At 60.6% G+C, this 16,918-nt stretch overlaps 1 protein-coding gene across 2 annotated transcripts; it reads right to left on the minus strand.

Annotated features, from left to right (window-relative positions):
- Positions 1 to 5,651: 5,651 nt before the first annotated feature.
- On the minus strand, positions 5,652 to 16,153 carry ASB10 (ankyrin repeat and SOCS box containing 10). 2 transcript variants are annotated; one of them, XM_082046247.1, is made up of 6 exons: positions 16,042 to 16,153; positions 14,700 to 15,134; positions 9,953 to 10,220; positions 8,916 to 9,420; positions 6,617 to 6,730; positions 5,652 to 5,975 (listed from the first exon to the last, which is right to left on the minus strand). In XM_082046247.1, the coding sequence occupies exons 2-6, from the start codon at positions 15,010 to 15,012 to the stop codon at positions 5,790 to 5,792; spliced, it is 1,386 nt and encodes a 461-aa protein (XP_081902373.1). In that variant the 5' UTR covers positions 15,013 to 15,134; positions 16,042 to 16,153; the 3' UTR covers positions 5,652 to 5,789. The 2 variants fall into 2 exon arrangements, with proteins under 2 accessions (XP_081902373.1, XP_081902374.1); XM_082046248.1 differs by lacking the exons at positions 14,700 to 15,134; positions 16,042 to 16,153 and adding an exon at positions 11,571 to 11,912.
- Positions 16,154 to 16,918: the final 765 nt, after the last annotated feature.

Consider the following 16,918-nt stretch of genomic DNA (forward strand, 5'->3'; position numbering starts at 1 on the left):
GCGGCCCCCGGCGCCTGTGACACCGAGGCGGGGGCAGAGCCAGGGGCCGCGGGAGCCCCGGCGGCTGCTGCAGAGCAGCTGGGCGGACACGGGGCGCTCCGAGCGCTGCTCCCGCCAGCGAGGCACCCGAGGCCCCACGGGCTGGGCAGCCCTGAGCTCCCTCGGGACCCCCAGCACGCCCAGCCCTGAGCTCCTTCGGGACCCCCAGCACGCCCAGCCCTGAGCTCCTTCGGGACCCCCAGCACGCCCAGCCCTGAGCTCCTTCGGGACCCCCAGCACGCCCAGCCCTGAGCTCCTTCGGGACCCCCAGCACGCCCAGCCCTGAGCTCCTTCGGGACCCCCAGCACGCCCAGCCCTGAGCTCCTTCGGGACCCCCAGCACGCCCAGCCCTGAGCTCCTTCGGGACCCCCAGCACGCCCAGCCCTGAGCTCCTTCGGGACCCCCAGCACACCCAGCCCCTCCAGCTGAAACCCGCCTGGTGCTTCCCGGGGCTGAAGTCTCAGAGCCAAAGCTTGTGACAGAAACTCAGTAAGAGCAAATATTTAAACACAATTATAAAGCAGCATCATCGTTTATTTCAGAATGTCTTTTTCAGAAACCAGCACAGGCAGCAGATTCCGGGCAAGGAAGCTGATAGCGCCACGCAAACCACTCGTTTCAAAACGACGGGAACTGAGGGGAAGTCGGGACATCAGCGAGGTGAGCAGCACTGTCCAGGGAAACACAGTGTTTCATTGCCCTGAGGCCAAACAGCCCAGCAGTGACAGAGGCCGGAGCAGACAGTGGGGACGGTGACAGGAGGATGGGTCAGACAGCTGTAGTTAAACGCTCTGATCTCTCTGGGACTGGGCTAAGCACCGTGCAGGATGAATCCTGGTCTGGGGCAGGGCAGATCTCCCAGCGATCTTAAAAAAGCCAGAGACGAGAAATATACATCCACCACGACAAACTCACCTGAGATGCAACTAACTAGCAGATTAACTACCCTTGCTATTAAAAATAAGTCTCTTTTCCAATGTGTTTGCCCAGCTTCAGTTTCCAGCCACTGGATCCAGTTTTGCCTCTCGGTGCCACCCAGAAGAACTGGAGCTGCTGAACAAGCTCTGGAGCTGCCAGCAGGTACAACTGACACCGGGGGTTTGGGGTTCACCCCGTGCCACAGCTGCCGCAGGTACAACCGACACCGGGGGTTTGGGGTTCACCCGGTGCCACAGCTGCCGCAGGTACAACTGACACCGGGGGTTTGGGGTTCACCCGGTGCCACAGCTGCCGCAGGTACAACTGACACCGGGGGTTTGGGGTTCACCCGGTGCCACAGCTGCCGCAGGTACAACTGACACCGGGGGTTTGGGGTTCACCCGGTGCCACAGCTGCCGCAGGTACAACCGACGCCAGGGGTTTGGGGTTCAGCCGGTGCCACAGCTGCCGCAGGTACAACTGACACCGGGGGTTTGGGGTTCACCCGGTGCCACAGCTGCCGCAGGTACAACTGACACCGGGGGTTTGGGGTTCACCCGGTGCCACAGCTGCCGCAGGTACAACCGACGCCAGGGGTTTGGGGTTCACCCAGTGCCACAGCTGCCGCAGGTACAACTGACACCGGGGGTTTGGGGTTCACCCGGTGCCACAGCTGCCGCAGGTACAACTGACACCGGGGGTTTGGGGTTCACCCAGTGCCACAGCTGCCGCAGGTACAACTGACACCGGGGGTTTGGGGTTCACCCGGTGCCACAGCTGCCGCAGGTACAACTGACACCGGGGGTTTGGGGTTCACCCGGTGCCACAGCTGCCGCAGGTACAACTGACACCGGGGGTTTGGGGTTCACCCGGTGCCACAGCTGCCACAGGTACAACCGACACCGGGGGTTTGGGGTTCACCCGGTGCCACAGCTGCCGCAGGTACAACTGACACCGGGGGTTTGGGGTTCACCCGGTGCCACAGCTGCCGCAGGTACAACTGACACCGGGGGTTTGGGGTTCACCCCGTGCCCCCGGCAGTGGGAAGGAGCCGTCAGCCCCCCAGCCTGTATCCCGGGGGAGAACAGGCGGCCAGGACTGCCCAGGCTCCAGGACCGGCCGTGTGTCCGCCCGCCCGCCGGCGCTCCCAGAGCCGCTGCCCATCCACAGCCCACTCGCGGCTCCTCTCCGAACCCGCGCAAGTTCTCTGTGGTTTTGAAACACGGGCCCAAGAGCAGGATCCCCGGAGCAGAGACCCCGAGAACTGCAGGGGCACGTGCCCGGTGCCTGTGTGCAAACACGTCTGCGTGATGGCAGCGCTGGGTCAACGGTTGGACTTGGGGATCCTAAAGGTCTTTTCCAGCACAAATGATCCTGTGATTCTATGAAAACCAAGAGCTCAATAAATATTCCTGCTCCGTGTTTAAAACAACAATGGATAATATGAATATTTTATAGTGGTGATGACATACTTACTGTTCCATCAGTAACTAAGGAAGATGCTGAAGGAAACTGTTTAAGTTACCTTTTCTATAATCTTCAGGAGCACAACTTACATCCAAGAGTATTTAGTCGACTAATGAGTTCACGGAACCATTGATTGTTTTATTTCTAATGAATCACGGCACGCTGGGAACTCAACTGGGAGAAAAACATCCGATGTCCTGCTACTATTCAAACGTGTTCACAAGGCACTGCAGAGCCGTTAGTTCAACACACATCTCACAACCACACACAAGCAGCCAGAGGATGTCCGGGGTGAATTAGTAAAAGCTGGAACCCACATTCATGTCGTTCAAATTCATGTCATTTGGAAAAGGTACTTTCAACTAATTTTATGTAAACGTTTGTAAGGCGACACGTTTGACAGCGCTGACTGGATAGACATGGCATGCCTCTACGTCAGGCGACTTAGTTCTGTGTTCTAATAAGAACAATGAGCTGGATTCTACAGTGTGATCAGTGGTAACAGATTGGAAAGAACTGGGAAGCTGAAAGACTTATTCTATATAGCCATTTGACAGATGTATCCTAGTCACGTATCAATGCTATATGTTATTAGCAACCAGAGAGAAAATAAAAACCACTTGCTGGTAAAATTGCTGAGGTGGGTAACAATGAACTGTTGGGAGGGTGAAAGTAACAGCTGGCACTTGCACAGGACAACCTGATCCGGATTGCTCGAAACACCACTTCAATGAGAAAACTGGTTTGTTACAGCCCCGTATAAGGTGCAACATATCGGAAAGGAGCATGTGGGCTTCACTTTAAAACAGGGGTGGCATTCTGGACAGTAATGAGTCTGAAAAACATTTAAACATTGCAACACACGCCATGTGAGCAGCAAAGCTGCTGGGTGGCAGCGCAGCGCTGGCGAGGCCGCTGTACGCGCTCAGGTGAGGGGAACACGAGCCTAAGGGTTCCGGGGCGTTGGTGTGGATCCCACGTCCGCATGGCCGAGAGTAACTCCCACAGAATCACAACCGCACGTGGAATGTCGTGTTCTAGTCCCTCATCCCAGAGTGATGCACTGGGAGAGACGGGGAAGCTCGTGCTCGTGGTTAAGGGCTGGGTGACAGATCCCACGCGGGGAATGACACAGTTGAATACAGTTCCAGCCTGAGTACGGACACAAACAATGTACATAGTTTTGAATAATATGATGAAGAGGAGCAGACTGGAGTTGCCCACATATTCTTAGAATACAAGAGTTAAAGAGCATCAAATGAAACAAGAAGGTGACTGTGTTAAGGCAAATAAAAGGAGGTGATCCACACAACATGCAATTAAGTTATCCTTGCCGTGAAGATATCAGGATGCTCAAGCATACATGGAGCCAAAAAGCGACATCATATTGATGGAAGAAGAATAAATTCTCTCTATGACTGCTAAATACAAAGATGCCCTTTTGACTCAAAAATGTCTCAAATGCGAGCTCAGGGGTGGGGATGGACATCACAGGAAAGGGCTTTGCTACCCTTGCTTTGTTCTTGTGCCCTTCGATAAGTTCCGCTGCGGTTTCCCAGTCCACCCGCTGTGTCGCATCGCGCTGACTGAGGAACGAGCGCGAGCCGGCAGAGGCTGGGCAGATGCTTGAGCCGGGCAGCCCGCGGGAGGTGCTGGTGCCGTTCAAGGAAGGGGCGACTGGGAACAGCAAACGCTTCGACTGCACAGGGAGGCTCAGTGAGAGCCGGTGGCTGCACTGGGGGTGGAAACGTCTGTCTAGAAGTGGGACGTTTCCTGTCCCTGAGCATCACTCGGGCAGCTGCAACGACACGTGGCAGCGGAGTCGTGTTACTGCGACGGAGGGTGAGGGCGTCTCCTGCTCGCCGCTCTGCCAAAAACCCCGGGGGCTGTTGAAGCGGGAACAACAGCCCGTGCCCGAGACGTTCCGGTGAACCTGGGACACGGGGCCCCCGGCGGCCGCCCGTGGCAGCCGGTGCAAACAGCTCAGAGCCGCGTGTCCCCGTGCCGACCGCGTCCCACACCCCGCACCCAGCACAGCCCAGTGCCGGCGGAACTCCCGTCCCAGCAAGTGCATTCAGTGCTGCACCACATACTGCCCTCCGGAAACCCGAGGAAGAGCAGCGTAGCTTGTTATATTGCCAAAATGTGCTCTGGAACATAAAACCTTTAAAAACGTTTACAATAACAGAATTTAAAAGATCAATTACTAATCAACTAGCATAACTGAGTTAAGCTCCGAGCATTTGTTCTCAGCCTGTACTTAGTTCGAAAGTTTCTGATTGTTTCTGCTCTGGAAAAGGGCTTGAATGCCCCAAAGCTTTTCTGGTGGATGGGTTTGGTTTGCTTCCCTCCAGCTAAATCAGCCTGTAAAAGACACTCCCCTTTTCCTGCTACCCCACATTCCTTGGAAATGGCTACTCAGTGATATCCTTATTCACCATGAAATCGCCCTTTTGATTTCAGCGGGAGCACAGGTGAAATGCAGCCCATGAAGAGCGGTGCCCGGGGATGCTCTGTCCCCCTGAGCCACCCCGGAGCTCAGCCCCGCTCCCGCCGGGCCCCTGGGGACACGCTGCCTCCTGCCCACACCCACGTCCAGCGCTGCACAAGCTCTGCTGCCCACCCCAAGTGCAATCGGGCCCCTGGGGACACGCTGCCTCCTGCCCACACCCACGTCCAGCGCCGCGCAAGCTCTGCTGCCCGCCCCAAGCGCAATTCCGGGCACCCCGGGCGCCGTCCCTGTGTGGGACGGGTTGGTCTGGGAGGCCCAGCCCCACACCCACCACACTTCCCTGTGTCCTCTGGGAAGCAAACGGGTGCACAGGTCTGAGAGCGCAAATGCTCCAGCGTGTGGCGTGTCACAGGGACGAGCTCTGCCAGGACAGTCCTCCAGGCCAGCCAGGAGCTGCACTCTGGGCTGTACAGACAAAGACTGGGGCTTATTCTGAACACCTCTGGGTACAAACTGCAAACAACTTGACTAACCGCAGGATCCCAACAGATGCGAGGGCACCAGAGCTGCCTGGTTCAGATTAGTTTGCAGATTTGGGATACAGAGATTGATATTGTACAACTAAATCTGTGATTGGTGCAGTGTATTTGCCCCATGTCCCACAAAATACCCTAGTCCCCATATCTTGCTTTTCCTAGTGACTCTGGAGTTAGTCCTGACTAGTTTGGGTAAAGGGAAGGCTCCAAAACATGCGCACAAGGCAGAGCACACAGCTGGCTGGACAGGGACACAGTGGGGTTGGCACGGGGCTGACGTGGCCTGGCAGGGGATGCGCGACGGACAGGGCTAGTGAGGCAGGACAGGCAGGGACGGAGCATCTGCACAGAGAGGCACAGCAGGACTGACTGCGCCCCTAGTAGAGAACATCCTCGAAGCTGAGCAGCAGAAAACGGTGCAAGGCGCTTGGCAGGTGCAGCTGAGACAGGACCAGGAGCAACCGGCCCTCCAGGAAGGTCCTGAGCGTGTGGCGAGCCAGGTGCTGCAGGGAGCGAGGTCTTTGCCCCAGAGAGAAAAGTGACTGGTAGAAACGTGGGTATTTCTACAGAGAGAGGAGAGAAGACCAGAGGCAGATAACGCTGATATCGCGCTGGGAGCAGAGGCAGAACCAGACATCCCTTTACCTTGGTCACTATGGTGCATCCTCCCTGTCCCCCCGCAGCACCACCCCTGCGCCCTGCGAACCTGCGCCCAGCCCGGCCCCAGCCGCTCAGCCTCCCGGCCCCCGGCAGCACCACCCCTGCGCCCTGCGAACCTGCGCCCAGCCCGGCCCCAGCCGCTCAGCCTCCCGGGCCCCCCGCAGTGCCACCCCTGCGCCCTGCGAACCTGCGCCCAGCCCGGCCCCAGCCGCTCAGCCTCCCTGTCCCCGGCAGCACCACCCCTGCGCCCTGCGAACCTGCGCCCAGCCCGGCCCCAGCCGCTCAGCCTCCCGGGCCCCCCGCAGTGCCACCCCTGCGCCCTGCGAACCTGCGCCCAGCCCGGCCCCAGCCGCTCAGCCTCCCTGTCCCCGGCAGCACCACCCCTGCGCCCTGCGAACCTGCGCCCAGCCCGGCCCCAGCCGCTCAGCCTCCCTGTCCCCCGCAGCGCCACCCCTGCGCCCTGCGAACCTGCGCCCAGCCCGGCCCCAGCCGCTCAGCCTCCCGGGCCCCCGGCAGCCGCCCCGGCTGCGGCGCGTCCCCTCACCTGCACGACGGCCGCCGGAACCGCGTCCGCCCAGTCCTCGGAGACGCGCACGTGCGCGTAGCTGTTGACCAGGGCCTCGACGGCCCGCGGGCACGCGTGGCAGTGCCGCAGCACCTGCGGGGAGAGCACGCCTCAGCTGGGGTCCTGCAGGCCCCACCTTGCTTCCCAAGGGCTGCGCGTCCTCAGAACCGGCCTTGGTAAAGCTACAGAGCTCACGTCCTTCCCTTGCGCTGTCCCAGGACGTCAACCCCCTGATGCTGGGAAATGGCAGAGCATCCCTCCAGCACAGAGGGCAGCTGAGCATGCAGCTGGGTCCCCACAGCCTCTCCTCAGGGATCGCACGGCTGGGGTGCAGATCTCCTTCCCCTGCCTCAGGGCTGCAAGTACCTCACGAGCAGCCCACACTGCCCCACACCAGGCTTCTTTCCTCACGGTTTCTACTTGGAGCATGAGCCATTCTGGGGCAGGTGCCAACCCCCGTTTTGCATGAGCAGCACTAGGGCCGCCACGGCTCTGGTGAGGGCTGCACAAGGGTCTCCGCACACGAGCCTGTTGGGCATGGGGCTGCAGAGCCCCGGTGCCTGTGCTGCGTGCAGCAGGTGTCCTTACAAGTGCGGTCCCCGTGGCAGCCGCTGCGCAGAGCCCCAGCGAGACACCACACGTACTCAGTGCAACACACCTCTGGTGTGCACCACATCCCGCAGGTGCAAGGGTGGCACTGGCGTGTGCCCCTTACACCAGCATGGCCTCTGGAGCCCTCCCACCCGTCCCAGCGCCACGGGCAGATCCCCCGGCGCTCGGCTCCCACTCCCCGCGGCCCAGGCCAGCAGTAGCTGTCAGAGTCTATTCCGGCTGTACCAGTGATCCTCATTATCTGGCGTTAATAGGAGATTAATTAGTGTTAATTGTTGATTTTCCTGTATTTTCCCAAAGGGGAGAGCAATCTGCTGATCTCCGGGCTGGGTAATTATTGCACTGCTCAGGAATTAAGACAGAAAATTAACCCTTCATTTGCCAGTGTCTGGCAGAGACAGCAACAGCTGGAGGGCACGTCCCAAAGAGGAAACACAGGCCCTGAGAAGAAGTGGGCCAACACTTCCTGGGGCAAGGGGATATGGAAACTGCGTAAGTACTGTCCACCCACCCTAGCGGACAGAAGCAGGAGAGTCCTACGGGAGAACATACCCCAGGAGAACGCTTCAAGGAACCCCTTGCCGGTAACACCAGTTCCCCTCCCACAGCCCCCGGGAAGAGATGGGCAGGACAGTGAGCGGGCTGGAGCGGACCAGCCCTGCTCTGCTCTGACCCAACCAGCCCTGCTCTGCTCTGACCCAACCAGCCCTGCTCTGCTCTGACCCAACCAGCCCTGCTCTGCTCTGACCCAACCAGCCCTGCTCTGCTCTGACCCAACCAGCCCTGCTCTGCTCTGACCCAACCAGCCCTGCTCTGACCCAACCAGCCCTGCTCTGCTCTGACCCAACCAGCCCTGCTCTGACCCAACCAGCCCTGCTCTGCTCTGACCCAACCAGCCCTGCTCTGCTCTGACCCAACCAGCCCTGCTCTGCTCTGACCCAACCAGCCCTGCTCTGCTCTGACCCAACCAGCCCTGCTCAGCTCTGACCCAACCAGCCCTGCTCTGTGCTGACCCAACCAGCCGTGCTCTGCTCTGACCCAACCAGCCCTGCTCTGCTCTGATCCAACCAGCCCTGCTCTGCTCTGACCCAACCAGCCCTGCTCTGCTCTGATCCAACCAGCCCTGCTCTGACCCAACCAGCCCTGCTCTGCTCTGACCCAACCAGCCCTGCTCTGCTCTGACCCAACCAGCCGTGCTCTGACCCAACCAGCCCTGCTCTGACCCAACCAGCCCTGCTCTGCTCTGACCCAACCAGCCCTGCTCTGCTCTGACCCAACCAGCCCTGCTCTGCGCTGACCCAACCAGCCCTGCTCTGCTCTGACCCAACCAGCCCTGCTCTGCTCTGACCCAACCAGCCCTGCTCTGCTCTGACCCAACCAGCCCTGCTCTGCTCTGACCCAACCAGCCCTGCTCTGCTCTGACCCAACCAGCCCTGCTCTGCTCTGACCCAACCAGCCCTGCTCTGCTCTGATCCAACCAGCCCTGCTCTGCTCTGACCCAACCAGCCCTGCTCTGCTCTGACCCAACCAGCCCTGCTCTGACCCAACCAGCCCTGCTCTGATCCAACCAGCCCTGCTCTGCGCTGACCCAGCCAGCCCCGCTGTCTCTGCCCTGCTCGCCGCCTTCCCTCCCCGCACGCCGCCGGCACTGCAGGGAGCTCCGCACCTTGAGCAGGGAGCCAGGCCAGATGCGGACGGCACCGTAGTTGAGAAGCGTTCGCACCACGAGCTCCGGGTGATGCTCCAGCTTGTAGGCAGCCGCTTGCAGGATATTGTGCAGCGCCGTGTTGCCGCTGTAGTTCATGATGTTGACGTTTGCACCCCGGGCCAGCAGCAGCTCTGCCACTCGAGCGTTGGCGTTCTTGCAGGCCAGGTGAAGCGGGTGCTGGCGGTCCCTGTCTGCAGCGTTGATGCTGGCCCCGCTCTCCACCAGCAGCTGGCAGACCCGGTAGTAGCGGTCCATGTCCTGGGGCTGATGGGGCTGGGCACAGGCAGCGTTCAGCGGCGTCTGCCCCTCCTCGTTCTTCGCCTCCAGCTCTGCCCCGTGGCGCAGCAGCAGCTGGACGTGGTCTGCCAGGCCATGCCGTGCTGCTACGTGCAGCGCTGTGTCCTCTTCCTCCTCTGTCCGACTGTTGACACTGGCACCGTGCTGCAGCAGCTGCTGGGCACACCTGTGTGGGACAGGATGACAGCGACAGGGCCCCTGTCCAGCTCCTAGCCTGCTTCCACCCCCCATGTCTGTCCTGTCCCACATCTTTCACTTTTCCCAAGAGTCCAAAAACTCCCGCTCCTCGTGCCCCAGAGCAGTGGTTTTAAGCCAGGCTGACTGGTCAGTGGAGATACCGTCATCCTGGTTCCAGCTAACTCTCCACAGCTCTTTATTGAAGTGTTGTCACACCCAGAGACGGCTCCCGCACCCCCACGGGGGCCTGTCTGCGCAGCCCTGAGCGTCACGGTGTGAACCGTCGGCTCTGCAGTGCTGGTGGGCAGCAAGACAGCGGCACGAAGCTCAGCGTGAGCTGAGACTGGAGCCTGCAGTCATCTGTTGGACCTCAGAGGTCGTCCTGGCCCAGGAGCAGGCAGTGAGGCCACCAGCGCAGCCATTGCTGCAGCCGCCAGCCCACCCGGGGATGAGCAGGAGCCCCTTCAGCAGAGGCTGAGGCTGGAGGGGAGGGTCCCACTGTGCCGCGGGGCAGAACTCACTGGACGGAGTCCGGGCTCTTGCAGAGGTGCAGGGGCCTGTAGCCATCCTCGGAGACAGCCTCGGGGTCGGCGCCGGAGCCGAGCAGCAGGCGCACGCAGTCTGCCCGGGCCGCCGCGCAGGCCTCGTGCAGGGCGGTCTTGCCCCCCGGGGCGAAGTCGACGGCGGCGCCGCGGAGCAGCAGCAGCCGCAGGCAGTCCGTGTAGCCCCGGCTGGCCGTGATGTGCAGCGGCGCCGTGAGCTCCTCCTCGTAGCTCAGAGACCACAGTCCTGCAGAGAGGTCAGGGAGCCACGTCCACCACTGCGCCCAGACCTGCCCTTTCCCCCCAGGTTCCTGACGCACAGCCCCCGAGACACGTGTGTTTCCCCACGGGGCTCTGCCGCTCCCCGCCAGCCCTGCTCTGCGAGGGCCGGTCAAAACGAAGCTCTGGATGCTGCCCGGGGGTGAGCGGGAGCGCAGGGAGCGGGAGCGCGGGGCAGGCGCTGCCCGCAGCCGCGTGGCTCGGCCCTGCAGGGCTCTGCCGACAGGACGCAGAGGACGAAGGGCCCGGGGCACAGGCTGGGAGCAGCAAGTGGCTGGAAGGGCACTGTGCACGAAGCACAGACAGACAGAACCTGGCAGTGAAACGCAGGGGCTGGAGCAGGCTGCCATGCACACAGGAGACTCAGACAAGGCCTGGGCTCGGGGCAGATGAGAAAGCCTCAGCGGAGACGGACATTTAGCAGAGAGCAAGGGGCTGAAACCTGCCATCTCTCAAAGGTGCTGACCCAGCTGGAGCCATTGCTGAGCTGGTGCAGTCTGCTGGCAAACAGCCTGCAGCTGTTACAGGAACAGGGTTCCTTAAATCGTGCTTCTCGCTGCCCCTCTAGGCTGGGCTGGGGAGCCACATCCCAGACTGGGTGACATGTTCCGCACTACATCCCTCTCACCCCTTCCTCACAGAAGCAGTGTGTGGTCAACTGTGTTTCCCAGGGCCAGGTTCAAACTGAACCATCTCGAGGACCTAGTGCAGGGCTGTGACAGTTCCCTGCCCAGTGCAGGCTGCACAGAGCACCAGCAGTGCAGGCTGCACAGAGCACCAGCGGCGCAGGCTGCACACAGGCAGAGCTGTGACAGTTCCCTGCCCAGTGCAGGCTGCACAGAGCACCAGCGGCGCAGGCTGCACAGAGCACCAGCGGCGCAGCGCAGGCTGCACAGAGCACCAACAGCGCAGGCTGCACAGAGCACCAACAGCGCAGGCTGCACAGAGCACCAGCGGCGCAGGCTGCACAGAGCACCAGCGGCGCAGCGCAGGCTGCACAGAGCACCAGCGGCGCAGGCTGCACAGAGCACCAGCGGCGCAGGCTGCACACAGGCAGAGCTGGCACACGGAGCCCAGCTGGCTGAGGAGTGCGACCTGGAGCTCGAGTCCTGTTTGCCCGGCGGGGAACCCCAGCAGTTCCCAAGCGCTTGCACCAGTCCTGCGAGAAGGGGCAGGTACCCCAGACACAGGCAGGGGAACCCACCCACACGTCAGTGCTCTGTAACCCGACAGCACCGCAGGACGCGATCCCACCGACAGGCGTGCCCGCAGCACAGGGCTCGGAGCTGCGCGGCTGCCGCCCGCTGCCCCCGCATACTCAGCCGGCGGATGTTGAAGCGGTAGTTTTTCCACTCTTCCAGGTCACTGGTGTCAAACACAGCGTTGGGACCCAGGTTGTTCTGAGCGTCGCTGAGGATCTCGGCCACAGCCGCCCGGTCCCCCGTCAGCAGGGCCTGCCAGTAGACCTGGGCAGGGCCGGCCGCCTTCCGCGTGCAGATGGGGCCCCGGCTCCCGGCTCCTCTGCCCGTGATGCTGCCCATGATGCAGCACCCAGAGCCTCCGCAGGAACCAGGACCTGCTGCCCCCGGCCAGGCTGCGAGCCCGCGGGTGCAGCCCACCAGTGCTCCGCGGGGAGCGGGGACATGTCACATCGCCGCTTGGCCCGGCTGGGCACAGCTCAGGTCTCAGCTGTTCTATTCTGGGAAACCTTGTGACCAACGGCCCGGGCCAAGAGGCTGACACAGACACAGCCCCGCAGCGCCCGGACCCCGCACACCTCCGGCACCGCTGCCCCGCTCGGCAGCTCCACCCGAGACCTGCCTGCAAGACGGCTTTTTAAACCATGCACGGGAAAGTCCTTTGAATCAAAGCTTAAAGCCAAAGGACAGGTAGAAGGAGGTGTCAGGATAGGAAACAGTGCGTTGTAAGTTACGTAAAACCACAAAAGGTAATTATCCTTTAGACTCCTTCCTGCTGTTGGTTGAAACGCCGCTTTGCAGGTTGCTCCTGCACGGCTTTAGTCCTCCCTTTGCACCCGACAGCCCCTCACTCGGGTTCCTCCCCCGTCCTTTCGGGGGGCGGCGCTGTCCGTGCCCAGCGGTACAAACCCAGCTCCCCGCTCCGCTCACCGCACAGCGCGCTCCGCTCACAGCTCGGCAGCACTGTGTGCTCTCCTTCAGACCGTATGTGCTAAACGCGTCAAACCGCATGGCACACTAGGAGCAGTTAGTTTTATTTTGTCGTGGAACTATGCGCATCATGCAGCTAAAAACAAGTTGAGTGACCCCAATGGACCACCGAGCAACAACTGCCTGGGCGACCAGAGAAGAGTGTAAGATAGGGAACCTGACTCTTCTCGGTAATGAAAATAAATGACCAAGTTTTACACTGACGGTGTCCAGCATCCTCGTGCAGACTTCACCACCTTGTCTAGCAAATGGAGTGCTTGAAAGGGCGGCGAGAGGGAAGCACCGGCAGACTCCCACCTGACAGCACCCTCTGCTTCCCCAAGGACACCGCAGGGACCCCACGAGAGCCTGAGGTCCCCAGCCACAACAGCATCGCCAGGCAGGCAACAGGCCGTGTTAGTGTCAGTGACACCAATCCACACCTCCTCTGGGCTTCCCGAAATACCAGCCGGGGGACTTGGGAAAGACCGGGTCACTAGAACCTACTGCTGCGGCTGCTGGCTGGGGAAGTTCTAAGCAGCGGTTCTGCTGGACAGTGAGATACAGAACCAAAGCCTCTGGTAGCACAAAAGTTTGCGTTTGGTTTTCGTTCTGTACCCTTATATGATAAATTTCACAGTACATTTTCAGTTTGTGCTGATGAATGATCTCGTTTGGTTGGGTTTTTCACATCTGGAAACTCTGATCAGAGCAATTTCTGTGTGAGGTTGTCTTACGGGAGCTGTCCTCTTCTCTTTAGGACACAGATCTTCACCAGCAGACCGACTTGCTGTTGAGTGTCTGTCAGCCCAGCACAAGACAGTCAAAACGTGCACTTGACATTTTTCAGTTACACAAAGGTTAATACCTTTTGTACGTTTATTCCTAAGTAGACTGCAACAATTCAAGACCTTGGAACTCAGTAACTAACCTTGACCACCCCCAAGCAGCAGCACTTGCATCTGCAAGCCCACCCTGTTTGTCTCTCACAAGTGTGGATCCCCGAAACCACTCGGTCAGGGTCGAGGTTCATTGGTGTGCTCCAGAGCTTTGTGACAGGCCACCCGAAAAGAAGCCGCCCCCCCGGGAAAGTGGCCCTCGCCAACGGCTCTTCCAGCTGGCACGGGGGCCTTTGTCACCCACCTCTGCAGGAACGAGCGGGGCAGTTATGGCCCCTCCGTATCTGATACTCCCCATCTGAAACTCCGTCAGTCTGTCCACGCCACACGACTGACAGACAGCAGCACGGACAAAGGCACATCCATGTCGCTGAGCGCATCTCCCTTCACCACATGTAAGCTGTGCCGCTTGCTGAAACGCTCATAGATGACACTGATGAGAAGGTCAGCAACAAGGACCAGAGAGTGCAGAAGAGCACGTGCGGTAGCCACAGGTTGTACCTGGGCTGGGTACAGCGAGGTGTGGGGATGGGAGGAAACCCACGGAGCAGCTCCCGCCTCCCGCCTGCAGGACACGCTTCCTTCCGCCAGACCAGACGTCGCTCCCAGCCCACCCCACGGAACAGAAGAGCTCGCGGGGTGCGTACCCCACACGTGAAGGAAAGCAAAACAGCAACTGCTTTTGTTCTGTAGCACAGTGCCCCCCATCTGATCACCGTTAACCTCCCACACCAGCGCCCCAGCTCTCAAGGTCCCTGTCTGGAGCAGCGATCGCAGCAGCTCTGGGTCTCACCACGGCGGCAGGAGTAGGGAGACGCGGAGCAGCTGTGGCTTGGGCTCAGGCAGCTGCACACGAGGCTGAAGCACAGCCACGGCTCTTCCCAGGACACAGCCGACCTCTGCCCTGAGGGCTCCGCTAAGTCCTCCCTGTTGTTCCCAAAGCACGTCACAGCCTCCGGTTCATAACGAACTGAAGTGACAGACCCAACTTAAGACACGAGGCAGGAGAAGCATCCTTATGCCACCCGATACTTTCTCACTCAAGCACTGCCTCCACCTCACACGTACCTCATATCTATCCCGGCGGCCTCTAACAGGACAGTGCTGATGGCGTTCCTCTGCACCACCCCTTCCAAGCTCCCTCTTCTCACCGTTTCACAGCAGATCTGCCTCTGGCCACCTTCAACAAGCCCGCTGCCATTCGTTCTGCAGCCTTGGGATCCTCCTTCCTCACCCAAAAGCCTTTCTCCCCAACTGCTTCTCCCACCACCCTGTCTCCAGCACTGGGGATTCCTCTCAACACTGCTCTCAGGTGTCTGCGCTCTTTCTCTGGTCCCCATCCTGGGCACTTCCCGCCATGTCCCAGCCCTGCACACCCACCACGTTTCCTGCTGATCCAGTGCAGCTCGTCACCTCTGGTCTCAATGATGAGGTTGACGGCTGCGCTCCTGGTGAAGTACTTCTGCACCATCTCTAGGTCCCCGGTGAAGAGCGCGTTCTGGACCAGCAGGTCCCGGCACTCCAGTGGCTCCAAGCGGCTGTCCCGGCATCCCTGGTGAACGGGGCTCAGGTTGTGCTCGCTGTGGTGGTACCGGGACCTTGGATGCCGAGAGTCCTTCTGCGGATCCAGCTGCTCCTCATCCAGCTGCAGCAAGCGTTGTGCAGTGGAGCTGAAGGGAAAGCTGCAGTCCATCACGGGGAACAAACAGCACAAGCCTGAATGTCGCAGCAAACGAGCTGCTGCAGGCAAGGGTCTCCTATCCAAGGCTGTGTCCTGTGCAGGTTGCGCCTGGGTTCCAGCTGCCCAGCGTCTGGCTGGATTCAAGCACAACCTGACTCACCAAGTATAAATAGTCCTGTTGGCAGCTCCCCTTCGCCTCCCCTCCTTCCCAGAGCTTATTTTCAGATGCTGGACGCAAGCACCAGCACGGATTCGGGCAGCAGGCAGCCCTGCAGCACCCCGTGCCCTTGCTGGCTTGCTCTGCGGCGCCTCTGCTCTGCGCCCGCCTGGAAAGGCCGAGCGAGGCGGGGACGATCGCGGGAGGGCGGGCAGGGAAAGACCCCCAGAGAAGGTGTCAGAGCCACAAGGGACTGAGCACAGAGGTGTCCCCACGGGGACCAGCACATCCGAAGCCCACACTGCTCTGGGCACGTTCAGTGGGGCTGGTGCCCGGCACAGGTGGGCAGAGCCCTGGAACAGCAACTGCACAGCGTGAACCACGATTCCTGGCAACGAGGAAGATGGTCTCCCGTGCAAACCTCAGGAACCTGACAAGTGTCTTCAGTCTTCCGAGGGGTGTGCCCAGCTCTGCCAGCCCCCTCGGCCCCAGCAGGTCACATCTGGAGGGGCAAGACGCTGAAGCCCCTGCCGCGGTGACCACAGCTCACTCGGCAGGACACAGGGTGGGTCCCACCAGCTAGAACGTTGTGGTAGCTCAGCACGGGCTTGGGACCTGCTAAGCTTTGTTTACCCTCGGATGGCTCTCCTGTAACTAACCTGTTAATTGCTGCGTCCCTGCCAGCATGAGAACCTCCCAGCTGGGCAGGCTGTGCGTGCCAGCAACAACGGGGACTCAGCGGCTGCTGCGGGAGTTTCAGCTGGTGTTCCCTCCCCAGTCCCGTAGCCGGGAGTGTCTGGGGTCACGGGGTGACTGGGCACAGACCTGCAAGAGTGCCCGAGGGCAATGGGGTGGCCGTGCCCCCAGACCGCACACACCGCTACCTGCAGCTGCTGCGCCGGCCGTGGGCTTCTCCTGGAGCACACTGTCCCACGGGACAAAGAGGTTCGGAAGCCACCATGTCGGCCCACCTGACTTATCTCCTGGACTGCACCATCTATCCTGCAAAACAGGCAAGTTGTGTCACTTCTTAATATTAAATACATACGGGACTAAAAGGTTTTTTTGGGTTTGGAGGGTTGTTCGGGGGCTTTTTTGGGGGGGTGGGGGAGGCAGGGTGTTGCTGGAGTATAGAGAAGGCTGGACTCTCTTTGAGATGAGGAAAAGAACTCCCAGTTTCACTCCAGCTCCTCTTCCCACCTCCCGCTGCTCCTGCCACTGGAACTGATGGCTCCATGTTCCCCAGCCCTGGACTCAGGCACCAAATCCAAGCCTAGTCCTTCATGCACAGCACTATTCACACCCCCCACGGCCACCCAGGAGGAACGGCCATGTCCCCAGGCATCACCCGGGACACAGGGACAGGCACTGCTGTCACACTGTCTCACAGACCCTGGGCTGAGCGGGGCTGCAGTTCTGCCTCTACACCAGCTACCCCAGAGATTCGCTGCCATTCCCATGGCCAACGCCACCACACACCAAAACACCAACCCCCAAATCCACACAAGACACAGGCAGCACGCCCCCCTCCCAGCAGAGCCCTCCCTGGCGTGTGGCAGCTCTGGCACCTGCCCTGGCCCCGCCGCATGGAGCGGCTCTGCTGGCTCCGGCAGCTCGCAGGAGGGAGCAGGGACCATCTGTCCCCCCAGCGCTGTCACCTGCCAGGACTTGTCCAGCCGCGGGCACAGGGTTTCACCTCAACACCAGTTTGCTGAGCCCCGTCACTGCACACAGCACCGCGGGCTGCACAGCCCGGGTGGG

This window comes from Streptopelia decaocto (assembly GCF_964273445.1).
Source record: "Streptopelia decaocto genome assembly, chromosome: 2".
NCBI classification, from domain to species: domain Eukaryota; kingdom Metazoa; phylum Chordata; class Aves; order Columbiformes; family Columbidae; genus Streptopelia; species Streptopelia decaocto.